The following is a 19,292-nucleotide window of genomic DNA, read 5'->3' as shown; positions in this document are numbered from 1 at the left end:
GCTTTCCAAAGGGGGCGGTGCATGCTATAAACTCTGCAGGGTGCCCAAATGTTTGCAGATGCCATTTTTTTGTTTTTCTGTTATTTTGAAAGTGTAAATGATGGAAATAAAATCTAACGTTTGGTGACATATTATACAAATGACTAATCTGTCATTTGATGCCTTTTGGAGATTTTTCCATCTTTTCTTGGCTTCTTAATACACATTTTTATCTGGGGTGCCCAAACTTTAGAGCCCCACTTTACATGTTCATACAGCCTACTCATAAGGTATAGTATTCTTCCTCATCTGAATGTTTACATTTTTTGAGGAAGTGAACTTAGTGGCAGTTAACTTTTTTTCTTGTGGAAATGATGACATTGTGGAGAGAGCTGTAATATATTGTCAGATACTGTACATGGCACACTGAAGCATTTGTTGTTTAAGACATGCATTTATCCATATTCAATTTGCACCAACATGTAGTGTCTGTCTGAGGAGATGGAGATGGGTGTGCTGTTGTTAGCAACATTGGAAAATATTGCATGTGTTGGAAAATGTTACCATGTTGACCTCAATGTTAATTCTGTGTGAAATAAATTAAGTTAAACCAATGCTAAATGCTATAGATCAACACTAACTGCAGATTTGTGTGCACCCAACTTGTACTGTACATTAGCTAGAGAATTTGTCTGTATTTGATGGTCCTCAGAGACAAGGACTGGCTGATCAGGCATTGCCAGTTGTGCTTGAGGAGCTGCTACAAGCATAGTTGCCTGTTGCTGGATTTTCAAGAACTAACTATTGTACTGCAGTGTTAATATGCTCTTTATTGCAAAATGATGCCAACATGTCAGCTCTAATCTGTTTCCCCATATTCTCCCATAGTCAGTTAGGGCACTGGAAATGCCCAATCAATGTTTTTTATGAAATGCCAGTTTTTCTTTTACCAGGATGTGACATTATCTGTTATTTGATGATTTTGTGATACTGCTAATGTAGTTTTAACATACAGTAACTGTCTGCGGTCTCACTTTCAAGGACTAGCAGTTACAAATAAACCCAAACTTACTGAGCCACCGGGCACACGTTCACTGTTCCCTTTGAGCCAGTCTCAATCAAAAGTTGAATTCCAGGCTGTGGTAAGGGTTAGGATGGAAATCATCATTAGCTAATTGTTGTGGAATTTTAATTAGCAACCACGCGTTTGTTTTGCCAGCCATCTTTGCACATAATAACTGCTTTAATAAAAGGTGTTTTTCTGCCAGCCTGAATCAGATAAGCTGCAATGCCAATGGTGAAACAAGTACAGTGGTGCTCAAAAGTTTACATACACATGCTTAAGTTGACTAAAAAGAGGGACTAAAAAAATCATGTTTTGGAAATTTATTTTAATACCTAAATTAAAAATGAGGTAAAATCCAACCTTTAAGGACACCAATTTTTTTGTGAATGAATAACGTATGTAAATAAATAAATGTTCTTAAAATACAGGGGTCATAAGTTACTACCCCTATGTTAAATTCCCATAGAGGCAGGCAGATTTTTATTATTAGGCCAGTTATTTCCTGGATTCAGATATTATGCATCCTGATAAAGTTCCCTTGGCCTTTAGAATTAAAATAGCCCCACATCCTCACATACTCTAACCATGCTTAGAGAAGGCATGGGATCTTTCTATAAAATCATCTCTCAATGCAAATCAAACCAGGTATTAGTCTAACTGAAATAAAACCATGCCTATCTCTAAGCATGGTGAAGAGTATGTGATGTTGGGGCTATTTTAATTCTAAAGGCCAAGGAACTTTATCAGGATGCATAATATCCTGAATCCAGGAAATAACTGGCCTTTAATAATAAAATCTGCCTGCCTCATGGGAATTTACATAGGGGTATGTATCTTATGACCCCTTATTTAAATAAGAACATTTATTTATTTACAATACGTTATTCATCACAAGAAAATTGGTGTCCTTAAAGGTTGATTTTACCTCATTTTTTAATTTAGGTATTAAATAAATTTCCAAAACATGATTTTTTTTATTCCTCTTTTTAGTCAACTTAAGCATGTGTATGTAAACTTTTGAGCACCACTGTAAGTTTGAAATTGGACCAAAAGTTACTAAGTTATTGGCCAAGGTTGAGCTTTTGTTTCTCTGGTGTTCCCCACAGGTCATGATGTACCATTGTATCCAGATCTGTGTTGGAAGGTCTTGTAATCTGAGACCGAGGTTTAGATTATAATATCGTAGTCCAGCTGCTTTTTGTTTCTTAGCTAGGCATTAAAGAAATGTTGCTGGGGCCACAGAGACTTGAGGTGGACACTTTACAGTATACTGCTATAATAGTTATCTTGCATCAACTGTTGGTTATCCCAAGACCCTGACAAACCAAGCAAGGCAAAGAAGTGGTGACAAAGCCCGGCTGGACTATAATGTCCGGCCGGTGTGTTCAAACTTTTGGCCTGTACTGTATACTGTATATATCCTGCACACAGCAATGCCAAACAAACATCTGTGTTTTCTAAAACAGCTCTATAAATTTGGAGTCATCCAGTGCAAAAATAAACATATTTAACATTATAACTCATATAAAGAACAACTTAGTTACATTTCTTACATGCAGTGTATCAATCTTGCATGTAATAGTATAGATTAATTGCACAATGATCCTGAAAAACTCTGGACATCTAGGCTGCATACAAAACCTTTTGTAAGGGCTAGGAAGACAACAAAGACATCATCAGAATGGTGCAACTTTTAGTTTTTAGCTCCAAAAGACAATATGTTTTTACTAGTCATATTATTAAGTAGGAATAGTTTGAAAATGTTGGTTTTGCGCTTAGTGCGATATTGCGAAAAATACTTGGAGCAGAAAAGGGCGTAGCCTATATCAGGTGACCCAGCTTGATTCAGTGATCACGTGGATGTAAAGTTTTTTTAATGTGACGTCATTATAGTGCTCCCTAGTGGTCCACATGTGTAATATTTGCTAAGTCAGGTCGACTACCCTTTGTACATCTACCCTGTTAATTTCAAGTAACTGTAGTGAATTAATCCAAACGTGGTTAATCCAAATGTTGGTCCTATTGGCCATGCCCACTTTGACCAATCACTACCCCACTGTAAGGACCGCCTCAGGAGTGGCCCTTTGATGGTACCCATCAAATTTTGTAAAAATGTGATTAAATTTGTTTTGGAGCCTCAAAGGGTCATACCAAAGAATAATCTAAAATTTGGCTTTTTTTGTGGCCAATATATGGCAAAGTTGGGGTTTTTAAAGTTAGCTAAACAAATTTGTTTGTGCATAATATGCGCAATTTTATTCTATAAAAAATCTTTTAACAACTTTTTGTCAGGATGGTCGGGAGATGCTATGTGCCAAGTTTTGTGCAGATCAATGGCACGGTCTAATAGGAGTATGAAAAAGAGGGTTTTCAATAATCATGTTTTTTTTCATGTATAAAGGTTGGCGGAAATGGGCGTGGCCTATATCACAGGATTCAGAAGGATCCAGGGAACGCGTGGTTAAATGGTTTTTAAATGTCCGGGAAACATTGTCCTGCTATAGCGCCACCTAGTGGTGGAAGTGGGTCAATTGTTGCGCATGAGGTTTTCGCGGGGTTTTGGACGAGTGGTGAAAATGGCACACCACCACCATGTACACGTTAGACTGTGGCGTGAGTTTTACGCGGAAAAGAATAATGGAAAATGGAAAAACAATAGGGTTCCACAACTCTGCTGCGGGCTTGAGCCCCTAATAAAATAAAGGGGGACACATCCTCTTTTAGATCCAAGTCATAAGTGAATTGTCATGACCAAGGATTAACCTGTATTGACTGGCTTGGTTTGAATTGACAAAAGAAGCGTTAAAGATAGGTCAGATAACCTTGGTCCGACTCGGTTTGAACATGATGTAAAAGAAGTAATAGTTAGCACAACACGCCCATCTCCTTGTGCATACTGTCCAGCATGTCATACTGTCTAGTCTTAATAAAAGCTTCACATTCTGCATTATCAATTATGTTAATACCCTTAGTCTAAGCCACATGACGCCAGACAGTTGACTCCACTGTTGTTTGCTTTGGAGCTTGAGATGATAAATGTCTCACAAAATGGTTTAGGCTGCTCATGTGATCACTGCTTTCCCAGCTAGTTGCAAATGTATTTAAATGTACACTGTGTGAGCAGAAGCCCAGAATATATTGTATGAAGGAACCACTCTTAGAGCCTCATCCTCTCTTTCTGTTGACTTATGACAAAGATCAACCACATGAGGACATGACTCTTGGTGAGCATCCACAAAACACCATTCTGTTAATGTAGTGCTGGGTGGTATACTGGTTTATACCGTATACCGGTATTAATTTCCCGTAGCAGAGAGTGCTACTGCTGAAGGAACCTGCAATTGAATTGAGAACGGGAGCTCTGTTAACTGCGTACCCTTCTCATTCATGGTTGTAACTTTATAACACAACAATTGATAACCCACAACTAACTTTCTTTAACAGGATATAACACCATAGCATACAACAATTTGTGACTTAAATGGTTTCTAGCACTAATAATTTTACATTTACAAATTTACACCGCCGGACAGCATGCTGGGTAACATTATAGCTGCTAGCTAGCCAGGGAGCATAACAGTCTGTTAGGTATCGCCTCCTATACTGCCTAAAACGCTGGTATCGGGAAGTACTTGAGTTTATGCATCGATCCGATACCTTGTAATAAAGAAAATAATAAAAATCTACCTTAAAGTAGTTTATTTATGTTCTTTTTAACTAACTGACCATCAAACTGGGTAAAAAAAAGAAAGCAAAAATGGTATTGAACCATCTCTTACTGAAATACGTCTGCCAACTTACTAACATAATTCAAACACCAAAGGAAGCAACAATCTAGCTCACCTGTGGCCAAGGTAGTGTTTATACAACTATCTTAAAATTATGATTTTTTGAAAGGGAAACAATGTTAAAGTTGTTTGTTAGTGTATCCATTTGATTTAAGTATATTTTACTACTGTGCAGTTTGCACAATAAAAATAGTTTTAAAGTAGATTCTGTATCTGATTCATGCATTCTCCTTCATATAACGTTATTGTATAAAGTTGTGGAACCAAGCAAACCCTTTAGTAATCAAAGCTTTTAGTAAACGTGATATTCTATGTGCTCCTGACAGTAGAAGGAGCCATTATAAACCTAATATAAAGGTCCAGTCAAGCAAAAGAGAGAAAATACCGTGATATACCGTGAAACCGGTAAAAAAAAAATATTGTGATACAAATATTCTCAGAGTTCAGTAAGATGTCTTCTTGTTTTAACATCTTGCAATATGTCTCAGAGAGTTGCATGTTATAAGTAAGAGCTTATCAGGGAGAAAAATCCTTTTTTTTAAGTTAAGATTTTAGTTAGCAACTGGTCAAGTTGAGAGTCATTGTTTGTGTGGCAGATTCTGCTCATATTGTTCTTTAATGGTCTCAAGAGACTCAGAAAAAGTATTATCAAATTATATTTGAGGCAGATCTGACTTGGTTCCGCCTGATTAAATGTAGAGCCTTCAGTTTTAATGTTTTTGGAGGCGTTCATACCAAAGTGAGTGGTGGCATTTTTAATGGAAATTGGGTTTATGTTTGACATTAAAAATACCAAAATCACTGGTAAAAATGTGGTTATTATAATTTAATTTCCTGTATATTCCACTGGGAAGCATTTATGGAAGGTTTTTTACTTAGTGTTTTTGTGCTATGAGACAATCAAACCTAAGGCATTCATGTATTTACATTATTTTACACAGTCATTGAAGTTCTCAAAAATAAACCATGTATTTGTTAGCTTTATTAGATTAGATATTTGTTAGATTATTTAGATGCAAAAATGATGGCTGAAACTTGGTCATTACATGTCAAGTTTAAGTTAGAAAGTGAAGCAAACAAATGAAATGTTTCACCAATAGTTGTGTGTGGGTGTACTGTAGGTTTTATCTTCTCAGATTGTATAACCTGGTATGTACTATTACTACAGATAGTACTGATCTATTTGCATGTCCAATCTTGGACTAGAACCTAACCTATAGCCAGTGAGAATGCTTTAACTAACAAGAAACAAAAAGTCTGGATACACACAGCCCAATGGCATGGAGAGAAAGAGGAAAAAAAAGGCATAATTGTCCCAGTTTTAGATTAATGTATCACCTTAACAAGTTTTCAGTGCCTAGGATGAAGGTTGTGTTATTTCAGTTCCTGTGGGGGAAAAAAAGAATATCCCTAGAGTTTTGTGAACAATCCCTGGTAAGAGGAATGTCAATCTTGAACTGTTGCAGGGAGTTTGAAAAAGCCTTGCTTCATTTTCAGTGCAAAGAAATTGTTTTTAGTTTTCTGCAACTTTGTAGACATAACAATCACACCTTCCTTCACCCAGCACATCAGCTATAGCCACATAATGTCAATTTAATCGGGGTGGCAGTTTCTGGTCTCTTATTGCCCAACCGTGCCTCAGAAAAGATGATCATACGTGTCTTTCTTTTTTTTCTTTTTTTTTTATAATTCAGAAGTTTTGTCCCTGAGTCATGGCGGACAGGAGAGCGGAGAAGTCATGTGAAGAAGCAAGCAGATCGTTAGCCAAGCAGGAGTACGAGGCGGCAGTCAGCCATAGCACGGATGCCCTGGTGGTCCTTGCACCCCAAGCCCCACCCTCCGGTGCTCCAGTCCCACCAAGCCCTTCATCCCTTGTCGCTGCCGCCGGACTCCTCCGCAGCCGTGCCCTGCTCTACCGAATTGCTGCCTTCTTGCAGCTGGTGAGGACAGTGGCTGTCTAAGCAATGTTGTAGAGCTGCAACTAAGGATTATGTTGATTCATCTGTTGATTATTTTCTCAATAAATCAATATGTTTTTTGGTATACAAAATCTCAGAAATTTATGAAAATGGTTGGTCAGTATTTCCCAAAGCCCAAGATGACGTCCTCAAATATCCTGTTTTGTTCAGAACTCAAAGATCTTCTTTTATAGAGAAGTGAACAAGCTAGAAAATGTTCACATTTAAATAGCTGAAATCAGATTTTCTTCAAAAATGAATGAATCAAACGATTAATCACTTAAAAACTAAAAAATAGTTGGTGATTAATTTAATGTTTTTCTACTAATTAATTAATCTTTGCAGCTCTACATTGTTGCTGCCCTAGCCAGCAAACAACCTTTAGTTTTAGATGACTACTTTTTTCCCTCCTCCCCTGTTCCTTTGTGGCCCACAAATTCTTTTCATTTTATATCATACCAGTCAACCACAGTTATGGCAGGAGGGGGATGGATACCCTTCTTTGAGAATCTTTAAAAATCCTAACTTTGAGACAGATCTCTGAACAGTCCTGTTACCAAGTAGAATATAATTCTCTCCCATTCTTAAATAAATAAATTATACTAAAATGAGGTATGCTGATCATTGTGCTTTAAATTCATTTTTGTACTTCTAATGACTTGGTAAATTATCATGAAGAGAATGGTAGAAATGAGAACAATAAACCCTACTTTCTTCCTGTTATGTTATCTTCCTAGAGCACTAAAATTATACCAGTTACTTAAGCCCTAAGATTATGGAAACTACTTAAGTCTATAATGATAGTGTGAGGGACTTCGCTGTGAGGCAAAGATAGCCAGCCTTGGAGCTTATGTGAAGCTCTTACCATTTAACGCAAAGTTTTCCCACTTGTCATAGTTACCACTTTTGAACTTCTTTTTTTCCCCTTCTGCCAACAGAAAAACTATGATGAAGCAGATGAAGACTGCAAACATGGTGAGTAGCATTTCAAATTGGAACCATCTGCTGATACTGTATACAGTAGTGATTTTGTTCTACCTAGTGGCAGACAAAGTGTGTTGAAGTTAGCCTAAAACCGTTTTTCCATTAATGGTATCTGCTCGCCTCGACTCGACCACGGTGCCCCGTCCCCTTTTCTCCATTGCAGATTACTACCGCCTCATGCGTGAGTCGAGCCGTGGCTGGTCGTCATAGCAGGAAACTGTCGTGATCTAACGTGACACACAAAGGTGTTGTTTTTGATTCTCGGCGTGTTGCCACAGCCAGAAGGCAGATTAATTTGTAATGAACCTGGAGGCAGCAAAAAAAAAGAAAAAGAAAACGCTGGATAAACTACAGACGTGCTCAAATTTGTTGGTACCCCTCCACAAAAAACGAAGAATGCACAATTTTCTCTGAAATAACTTGAAACGGACAAAAGTAATTGGCATCCACCATTATTTATTCCATATTTATGAAATCAGACTTTGCTTTTGATTTTTATTCAACATAATATTGTAAATAAGAAAACAAATAATGGCATGGACAAAAATATGGGACCGCTAACCTATATTTGTTGCACAACCTTTAGAGGCAATCACTGCAATCAAACGTTTTCTGTAGCTCTCAATGAGACTTCTGCACCTGTTAACAGGTAGTTTGGCCCACTCTTCCTGAGCAAACTGCTCCAGCTGTCTCAGGTTTGATGGGTGCCTTCTCCAGACTGCAAGTTTCAGGTCTTTCCATAGATGTTCGATAGGATTCAAATCAGGACTCATAGAAGGCCACTTCAGAATAGTCCAATGTTTTGTTCCTATCCATTCTTGGGTGCTTTTAGCTGTGTGTTTTGGGTCTTATCCTGTTGGAGGACCCATGACCTGCGACTGAGACAGAGCTTCTGACACTGGGCAGTACTTTTCGCTCCAGAATGCCTTGATAGTCTTGAGATTTCATTGTGCCCTGCACAGATTCAAGGCACCCTGTGCCAGGCGCCAAAAGCAGCCCCAACTAACCGAGCCTCCTCCATGTTTCACTGTAGGTATGGTTTCTTTCTTTGAAAGCTTCATTTTTTCGTCTGTGAACATAGACTGATGTACTTGCCAAAAAGCTCCATTTTTTGACTCATCTGTCCAAAGGACATCTCCCAGAAGGATTGTGGCTTGTCAATATGCATTTTAGCAAATTCCAGTCTGGCTTTAAATGTTTTTCTTTCAAAAGTGGAGTCCTCCTGGGTCTTCTTCCATGGACCCCACTTTCGCTCAAAAAGCGCGATGGTGCGATCAAACTGACGTACCTTCACCTTGGAGTTCAGCTGTTACTCTTTGGCAGTTATCCTTGGTTCTTTTTCTACCATTCGCACTATCCTTCTGTTCAATCTGGGGTCGATTTCCTCTTGCGCCCACGCCCAGGGAGGTTGTACGTTCCATGGACCTTAAACTTCTTAATATATTTGCAACTGTTGTCACAGGAACATCAAGCTGCTTGGAGATGGTCTTGTAGCCTTTACCTTTACCATGCTTGTCTATTATTTTCTTTCTGATCTCCTCAGACAACTCTCTCCTTTGCTTTCTCTGGTCCATGTTCATGTGTTGCACCAATGATACCAAACAGCACAGTGACTACTTTTCTCCATTTAAATAGGCTGAATGACTGATTACAAATGAGATATGTGTGATACTAATTAAAGAAACTAATTAGTTTGAAATATCACTATAATCCATATTTTATTATCTTTTCCAGGGGTACCACAAATGTGTCCAGCCATTTTAGAATATCTTTGTAGAATAAGCAATAATTCATCTCTTTTCACAGCTTCTTTACTTTATCCTATGACATACCAAAGGCATGCAAGTATACATGATAAAATAGCTTTTAATTTCATCACTTTTCAGGAGGAATGAAGCATTATTTCAATGAGCTGTAAGGGTACCAACAAATTTGAGCACGTCTGTATTTATCAGTAAACACGGCGGGTTTGTTCAGGACACACACACCCGTCTGTCGGTAACAATGATGACGCAGTGATTAGTGACCAATCAGTAGTCTGCAGGTTTTCACGTAACCTTTTGGTATCGTCTCAGCTCGCTTGGAACCTCAACTGAGGTAGTATTGGAAGGTTGTTCCTGTTTACTAAAAAAGAAAAACTGAAGGAAAATGCACTGTTGGATGTAACCTGTATTGTACAATTCCCTCAATAAAAAAAGAGAGGAAAAAGTACCTGTTAGCATGTACCAGGGACTTTTTTCGTAATGGAAAACCAAAAAAGGCGAGTCAAGTAGATACTGTGCAGTGGATTTCTTCAGTGTAGCAGACGAAATGTCAAATTTGGCCTCAATTCTTCGCAGAATCCTACTTATTTACTCTATTGGGTTATTGGCATTGCTTCAATTCTGCAATGTTCTAGAGAACAGACTTGAAAAATTGTATTACATATTGGACAAAACCCAAACTGTATGTACTGAATTAATTCTCTCCCTACCTTATCCTGTGTGTTCCTCATCCTGTCCTAGTCTTGGCAGAAGAGATTGCCAGGGGAGACGGTTCGCTACAGGCCAGCTTGCGCTCAATGCTTATGGATGGCAGCCTGCAGGAGGTGGCCAACATCCTCTCTAAAGCCTTGTATGGAGAGCCAATGGTATGATTATTGGACAATTTATATGTCAGCCTACATATTGACTGTAATTAGAATGTAATATGCCAAAGTACATGTAAGGCTTAATTACTGTGCCTGTAGAGGTCACAATTTACTCACTGGACATTTTCAGGGCATGGTAGGGGTTTAAATACTGAATAATAAGAAACATAACTGACTTTCAAAGTGATGCTACCATAATAGATAGTGTGCTTTATGATTAAGATAGTCATGGTGGTCTTGCAAAGTATGCTATACATAGAAGAAACATATGATCCCATAAAAAATTAATTAAAAACATTTTTCAGATCATCCAAATTATGTACCACAGTGAAGTAAATTAATATTGTTTAAAGGTTCCAAACTAATATTGGAATTATGTTCTACAAGACTTACTTCTGAATTCAAAAAGACCCACATGGAAAATAAATGTCTAAGACAAGGTGAAGTGTAGTGCCCTACTCATAACAGTGCAACTTTGTGGATGTAACAGACATACATTCTCTGACAAAAGTCTTGTCGCTTGTGTACAAATTGACCTGAAGTGCCGCTGAAATATATTTCTAATCAAGAGTATTTGTAGTAAATTTGTTCAATTTATGTATAGGCAACAAAACTTTTGTCTTGCCAAAATTTGACCTTTCTGTCTTGTTTAAATAATAAATCTTTTTTTAGTAAAACAAATTTATTTCAGTGCATTGAACATCATTGGGAGGGTTTTAGCTTTTTTTAGCTCCACTCTTCTCCTGTTTGTGTAACCATTTTCTACACACACACACACACTCACACACTCACTCACTCACTCACTCAAAGGTTGAGCTTGGTCCCAAGGTCATCCAACATTTTGTGGAAGTGTGGACAATCCAGGTCTCTCTTTATCTATAACAAAGAAAAAATATTCTGACACAGTTTGGGCTCATTATCTTTCCTCCTTTGACTACACCCCCTTTTTGATACCCACCTTTTCACACTTCTACCATAATAAGTGTTCCTTTAAATCATCCACCCTTTTGTTTTTTAATGTCGACCCAGGTGTTGTAGTGCTGTACGTCAGTGGATTTCTTTTTTACTTATTTCTCATTGTTTTCCCTCTAACGTGAGTTTTTTTCTCATGTACAACAGAACATTTTTGACAATCAGAAAGTGTGGAGTGTCATGCAAGTGTGTTATCAGTTTTTTCATTGAGTGACACTTATAAACAGCTTTTTTATATTATCAACAGCTTTTGTTAATTACAGCCTAGGTCTTTTAAGAAAAAAATCACTAGTATAATTTTTGAGCCTTAAGATACATCTACAATAGAGAATTCCTTACTAATCACCACTGAGATCCTGAAAATTCACCATATTTTGATAGGTTCTGGTGCCGGAGATAGTTACTGGAAGGAAATGTACCCAAAGAAGTGACAAATTGAAAGAGCAAGCACTTAATCTAGATAATGCATGAGGTTAGATATTTTTGTCACTTGTATTTCTTGCTAATTGGAGCTGATTGGAGCTGGAAATATTCCCACTTGTATAGGGCAGCTTTTAGAAATTGATTTAAATGCCTTGCATGTAGACATCTGGAAAGTACATGATACATAAGATTACTCCAGGCAACATCTGCCAGCTTTTTCCAAAGCAGTGGTTATCATAAAAATGTACTGAAGGCACTGATTGCAGTGTATTGGTGTAATGAAGATGCTTTTCTACCTTCTTTTACAGAATGGCATTGTCACAAAAGACCTTACCAGATTAAAAATGCTCTTCTCAGAAATAGAGGTAAGTGTTTCTGGTTGCAGGGCTACACATCTTACTGTTGTGCTTTCTTTCCTCTTTGGTCATACCTTTTTATACTTGCTGGTTATATAGATGATGGTTTAATGCTTGCAGGCGAGAGTCCTAAAGATGACTAACTTTAACACTAACTTTATTCATTTTTGCTCCTCTGCCTAGCTTGTCGCTGTTGTGGATGTATTACTTAATTGTCTGTAATAAGTCCAGTGGTCCAACTACTTGTGTCGCTACGTTAGTAGTTATAGTAATAGTAATGATCTTTTCCCCCCCATTTCTACCCACCCTGTCCGATTTTTGTCTCTGTCAGGCGATAAATAGGGAGATGGCACCAGAGTACACAGATGACCAGGAAGAAGGTGAGCAAATCTGTTGCATAAGTTGGTGTCAATACTTGTTACAGGGTTGTAAAGCTTTAGTTGTAGAGCAGTACATCCCTTAACTTGAAAAATAAATGGCGATTTGCTTGATACCGAAAAGTTCACATGTATTGTAGTACAGTAGATATTCTTCATGTTTAGAATGTCTTTATCCTAGCCATTTGGCAGCTTGGCAACACATTCTAAACTGGTTACAAGCTGAAGCTCATTTTATGATGTTTATGAAGGGTTTGGCTTAGTGGGATATTGACCATTTGGCTCTGTGTATTTACAGAGGTCCAAGATGGCTGGCAGTTTCGGCCTCCTCCCCGAGGAGTCACCAGCAGTGAGGAGTACACCCTCTGTAAAAGGTAATACATGCTGGTTGGGAATATTCACACAGTATGAGTCATGAAGAATGTATCTATTATCCAAAATAATATAAAGGGAAATTAATATGTCATGTCTACTGCTCTTTGTTGTGTGAAAGACAGGGATTTGAAAGTAAACTGACCAATATAGCTTTCAGGAAGTGAAAATATGATTCACATTACTTAATTGCCATAACCTTTTAATTTTCTCTCTCTTTACTTTTATAAACAGTATACATCCTGGATATTTGTTTGAAAGGATGATAATTCACTTGTTGAGCCTTAGACGAAGTCCTGTGAACTTTCTCTGTTTTTGAGTTTGAGTTGTCTGTCACAGCCTGTCGCAGTACAGTTGTGCTCATAGGTTTGCATACCCTGGCATAAATTTTTAAATTTTGGCATACATTTTGAAAATATGACTCATCGTGCAAAATAACTTTGTCTTTGATTCAAGCATAGTGATCGTATGAAGATATATCTTTTTGCATAGTTGTTTGGCTGCTTTTTCAGAAATAACCCAAATGGCCTGATCAAAATTTTATATACTCTAGAATGTTTTGCCTTGTTATAGGCACATAAAGTGACACACACAGGTGAAAATGGCAATAATGGTTGTTTCCCCACACCTGTGGCTTTGTAAATTGCAATTAGTATCTGTGTATAAATAGATCACGAGTTTGTGAGCTCTCACATGGATGCATTGAGCAGGCTAGATATTGAGCCGTGGGGAGCAGAAAAGAACTGTCAAAAGACCTGTGTAACAATGTATCGGAACTTTATAAAGATGGAAAAGGATAATAAGATATCCAAAGCCCTGCAAATGCCTGTCAGTACTGTTCAATCACTTATTAAGAAGTGGAAAATTCTTTGATCTCTCAATACCAAGCCAAGGTCAGGTAGACCGAAAAAGATTTCAGCCAAACCTGCAAGAAGAATTGTTCGGGATGCAAAGAAGAACCCACAGGTAATGTTATGTTATAGCAGAAAAAGGTGAAGGTTCTGGAGTGGCCATCAAAGTCTCCTGACCTTAATGTCATCGAGCCACTCTGGGGAGATCTCAAATGTGCGGTTCATGCAAGACGACCAAAGACTTTGCATGAACTGGAGGCATTTTGCCAAGATGAATGGGCAGCTATACCACCTGCAAGAATTTGGGGCCTCATAGACAGCTATTACAAAAGACTGCATGCTGTCATTGAGGCTAAAGGTGGCAATACACAGTACTAAGAACTAAGGGTATGTAGACTTTTGATCAGTGGTCGGTTCATTTTTTTTTTCATTTGAAGCTTTTATTGAATAGCATTATTTCCTCTACATTCGGATGAAGTTTTATACCCAGATACGTCATACCTGAGGGCACCCACTTAAAATTAAATTGTGTAATGTAATTTGAGTGACATGTTTGGGATATGGGCATACACTCAGATTTATTCCAATTAATCTTGTATCCTGAAAATTTTGAATATGATTCAACACACTGTAATAGAGCCGGGACAGAGACGGTCGGATCTGCTATAAAAGCTAAGATGTCATCCGCATACATATTTTTTATTGAGGTTTTCAAGTGAAGTTTCTTTAAAACTTTTTTAATTTGAATTAATGTTTTTTTTTTATTAAATCGATGTGCTCTTTCTAACAACTTGAGTGATTAACTATAATAGCGTTAGAGCCCAAATAGATGTTTTATTATTGTGGTTAAATGAATGTAATTTATGGTACTGTTAGATTGCAGCTAGTTTTGCATGGCCAGACCTATCTCCACAATGCTGTATCAGTGCTGGAGTATGTATTGGCTACACCGCTTATCTTTTCAGGGATAGGGTAAAACACCGCTCTGGCTTGTTTGTATTTATCTAATCCAATCGTAACAGTCCTAGGCGGCGCTAAGCCCCGGATGCAGCAACGATGCCCTTGCTAAATAGATAGTGGAAGGGAACGTTCCTGATGTCAGGCCTGATCCCAGTACTGTACATCTGGTAAGCCAAACTAGATTGCTGCTATACTGCCCTGTAAATACAGGGGGCTCCCTTTGTGTGCGGCAAGCGGGAAAGCAAACTGTTTTTTGGCTGCGGTGAAAATATTGTTTTTGAAAGGCTAAATGCCAACCAAGATGGATTGAAACAGAATTTTGTTGTTTTTTGTTGAGAATGTTTTCACTAAAGTTTGACTCTTGGACTTTACAACGCTCTGGAGTTATTGGAAATGTTAGCCTCATCTTTATCTGCAACTGCGCAGAAATAGAAGAAGCTGCGTGGCATTTGAATTTCAGCGTTATAAATAAAGCTTTGAAGCTTCAAACTATTTGGTACAGCCCTAGGAATGTTAGGGCTTTCAGTTCATGATTGTGACAATGCTGTTTTGTGTGTGTGTGTGTGTGTGTGTGTGTGTGTGTGTGTTGTGTCGTGGGTGTGTGTGTGTGTGTGTGTGTGTGTGGGTGTGGTGTGTGGTGGTGTGTTGTGTGGTGTGTGGTGTGTGTGTGTGTGGTGGTGTGTGTGTGTGTGTGTGTGTGTGTGGTGTGTGTTCTTCAATTGCTTATTTTGTCAATATGAAACAAAGAACTGCACAAAGATCTCACACTGGGAACTACCAAATGTTTGGTATTCTTACTGATTTCATGATGTAAAATGATTGACACCTTGTTTTAGCACCAGTTCAGCACACACATTGTCTTTGCTATAGGTACTTGGAGCAGGGTCTGTGTCGGTACGGGGCCCAGTGTACATCAGCCCACTCTCAGGAGGAGCTGATGGAGTGGCAAAAGCGCTATGCGTCACGCCTCATCCGCCTCAAACAGCAGCAGGAGAGCAAACACTTCACTGAGAACTACATGGAGACCCTGATAGAGAAGTGGATGAATTCCCTCTCCCCAGAGAAAGTGGTGAGTGCTTGCAAACTCAAAAGTGACTCAATGAATATAAAACAGACAAAATACCGTGCCAAGGTAAGGGTTCACTTCCTAGAAAGGCAAACCCAAATACGACTGTATGGTACTGTGATTTTATTGAAAGCCTCTGCAAACCTTCCTAACCCCCTCACCTTATAACTATATAGTGGGGGCAACATCAACAACCTCGTACAACCCAGCAAATAGCTTTTTTTAGTTAGATGTTGAGTAGTAATTTTTAAATTTACCAGTTCTGTTCATGTGCTCTCCTATTAAGACGGTTACATATAAATATACACCCCCTTGTTTTCACTTGCGTATTGTCATTTAAAACACATACAACATTTACAATATATATAACTTCAAGTAATAAAGCACCAGGCTTTTTAACTTATCTTGTACACACACTGTAAGTAAGATGCACTGCCCATCTGAACTGACTTTGTTTCACAGGGATCATCTCTCATCATGTTCACTGTTCAACTGGCTACTTCAGGCTGCAGCCGACAGTACACATTGCATATCATTTGTTTGTTAAAGTCTTTATTGATTTGGGGACAATGACATGGCTGGACAGCTAGCCTGTCTTGTTGTGTAAACATACTGTCTAATTATACTCACTGATTGTCAACCTTACACAATGTTATTGACTTTGACTCTTGCTAGCATAACGTTTGCTTTCTGGCCTGTAACCGAGCCATAAAGTTCTATGAGCTGACTAGTAATATCTCCCATTGCCAAGCTTTGCAAGTTGTATCTAGGGTCCGTCCGATTTACTGGAGCAGTGGACAACATTTGCATTGCAAAAGAACCTTATGGGATGGAAATGCATGTTCTAGGTATTGGTCAAACCCTCAGAAGTTACCAGGAAAACAGTTATTATTTGAAATATTTTTAAATTGATTGTAAAACACATTTAAATATAAATGAATGGTCTTAAAAAAAAATCTTTGGCAAGTTACCATAGTATAAACTTGTTGATGCCCTTAGAGTTGTCCCATATGAGGTAATTTATTGACTTTGACAAAGGCAACTGTTCTGGCCTCACTGTCGTCCATTAATTCCTGATAATTGACACGTTGTCGAGCATTAACTCTTATATACTTGCACAGCAGGAGCAAAGTATCTAGTTTTTTTGACAGGCTTCTACTTGCAAACGATTTCGGAGTACAGTTGCAGTGATAAATTCTGTCTAACCATGTGTGTTTTTCCCTCCAGCTAAGTGACTATTTAGAAGGAGTGAATGTAGAAACCAGCTCCAGCCTCTCTGTTACCGTCACCACCAAAATGTCCTCCCACTCCTGGACCTTCTCCTTCTTGTGCAAGGTAGGATGAAATGTTGAATACCAAGCATCTACATACTCAAATCTTGTCTTTGTCTAACCAGATGATTTTTCAGCATGACACTGAAAAATGAGGCAACATTCTGCACTGATCTCACCCGGCAGTGATAGTTTGTCCTGATCATCTTTTGATTATGTGAATGTTCTGATTATCTTCCTATCTCTTTCTCCTTGACTAGCCGGCTAGAAAGCTGTACCGCATCGCACTGCTCTATGATGCCCACCGACCACACTTCTTCATCACAGGTGTATCAGCTGGGGACCGACTTCAAGCCCTTCCCAAAGGCTGTCAAGAGTGGACTCCAGCAGAGGAAACAGCAGGTATGTATCGTTAAGATTAGTTTTGTCTACAATAGATTTCCAGATAATTGCATTTACACTAAACTTTGTTGTTCTGACAGTAGCAGCAGACAATGGCCTGGACCACTGTCTCTACAAGGTTGCAGTGGGATTCAGCACAGAAATCTTTGGTACCTTCCGACAGACCGTTGTTTTTGACTTCGGCTCAGAACCTGTGCTGATGCAGCGGATCATGGTGGATGCTGCCTCTATTGAAGGTATGCTAAAAGCAATAAGGTCATCTAGAGGTTTTCGAAAAGTTTTGTCACCGCATATAGTGCATTTATATTTAGGAATCCTGAATTTTGGATAGTTATACTTTTTTTGTATGTTGTAATTTTTAGTGTTTTACGTTTTTAAATATTTTAAGAAATTGCTTTTTGTGTAGATTACAATTGGTTAAATAAGCACTTACAGAAATACATGTTGTTAATCACCCTCTTGTCCCTTAGTCCTTAAGTGTGTAGATGTATTTTTGTTCTGGATGCAAACATAACGCATACTTTGTAGGAACAAATTTCCCCTTTGGGAACAAAAAAAATCCATCTACACTTTGTTCCCAGACCTTGAACACCTGATGGCAGCCAGGCAGCAGCTCTTGATCACTGCAAAGCGCTGGGACTCTTCCTGTAAGACCATCGTAGAATTCACACCAAATGAAACGATGGCAGAACTGGAACGTGGCCTTCTTTCCCGCTATCAGATCCCTCTGTCGGCTGACCAGCTCTTCACCCAGTCAGTCCTGGACAAGACTCTGACCAAAGACAACTACCAGGCCCGACTGCATGACCTGCTCTACATAGAAGAGATTGCACAATATAAGGAAGTTAGCAAGTGAGTATACATGGTTTCTTATAACTCGCATAGTAAAAATAGATTTTCCATAACTGTACATATTAAAGCCTAAATGACACTGATTGATATGTGAAAGTTTAAAAGCATCTAAAAGCAATATATCAGCACATTCTTAAATTAAAATGTAACTACATATAAACTTGTGATAAGTGTAAGTAAGTGTCCAGGCTCTAAGGCATATGCCAAAAAGTATTAGATTGGAATGCTTTCAGTTGAGAAAGCAGGTCAACATTAACTGGTATAGGATTTAAATAATTCTAGCCAAGGCATTTGCAAGCTGTGTGTTACTATTTCAATTAAATCACATATGTTTATTGCAGACTAAAATTAGTATGAATTTGCTGTGCACTGCTAAAAATAGGTTGATAATAGTATAGCGTTAGTAATAGCCTGCTTGGTGATATTACATTTATCAAGTAGGTAAGCAAACCAGATCCTAATTCTCCACTGATGGAAACATCTCCAGGACTTTAATTATTCCAACCCTGGAAAAGTATGTCAGTAGATTTTTATTTGATAAACAAATTAGAAAGTTGTAAACAAGAAAGAAAGGGGGGGAAAAAAACAGGATGTTTCTAGGCCAAAGCAGTAAAATGTGAAATCCTTAGTTAACAGAATACATGATAAATCTGTAATGACAGAATTGTCACATGTCTCTAATATGTACAGTCACATCTGATGCGTCCTATTTATGGTGCTAATTTAAAACCATCTGTGCTGTGCTGCGTTGACAGCAAGAACTAATGCAAGCTACTGATGTTTAATTTAACCTTCACATTTGAATGTAAGTGCATCAGTAAAAATAAAAATGTGATATAGGAAATGCCATACCAATATGGACCTTGTCTGAGGTTGAGTGGTATAAATATTTTGAAATGAGATGTCAACCCACCACAAGGTGTCAGGCACGACCTTCTCTCTCTCTCTCTCTCTCTCTCTCTCTCTCTCTCTCTCTCTCTCTCTCT

General features: G+C 38.3%; 1 protein-coding gene across 1 annotated transcript in view; it reads left to right on the top strand.

The window, feature by feature from the left end:
• Positions 1 to 19,292, top strand: part of helz (helicase with zinc finger) — a 66,066-nt gene that overhangs the window by 3,634 nt on the left and 43,140 nt on the right. The window contains exons 2-12 of the mRNA XM_032535699.1: positions 6,528 to 6,773; positions 7,730 to 7,766; positions 10,280 to 10,404; positions 12,108 to 12,164; positions 12,487 to 12,535; positions 12,831 to 12,906; positions 15,586 to 15,784; positions 17,009 to 17,116; positions 17,313 to 17,454; positions 17,535 to 17,690; positions 18,036 to 18,306. Of these exons, the coding sequence (XP_032391590.1) occupies positions 6,546 to 6,773; positions 7,730 to 7,766; positions 10,280 to 10,404; positions 12,108 to 12,164; positions 12,487 to 12,535; positions 12,831 to 12,906; positions 15,586 to 15,784; positions 17,009 to 17,116; positions 17,313 to 17,454; positions 17,535 to 17,690; positions 18,036 to 18,306 (1,448 nt within the window). The 5' untranslated portion in view covers positions 6,528 to 6,545. The remainder of the gene's footprint in view (positions 1 to 6,527; positions 6,774 to 7,729; positions 7,767 to 10,279; positions 10,405 to 12,107; positions 12,165 to 12,486; positions 12,536 to 12,830; positions 12,907 to 15,585; positions 15,785 to 17,008; positions 17,117 to 17,312; positions 17,455 to 17,534; positions 17,691 to 18,035; positions 18,307 to 19,292) is intronic.

The sequence above is a fragment of the Etheostoma spectabile genome, chromosome 2 (assembly GCF_008692095.1).
Source record: "Etheostoma spectabile isolate EspeVRDwgs_2016 chromosome 2, UIUC_Espe_1.0, whole genome shotgun sequence".
NCBI classification, from domain to species: Eukaryota; Metazoa; Chordata; class Actinopteri; order Perciformes; family Percidae; genus Etheostoma; species Etheostoma spectabile.
This window is presented reverse-complemented; position numbering and strand designations above follow the sequence as displayed.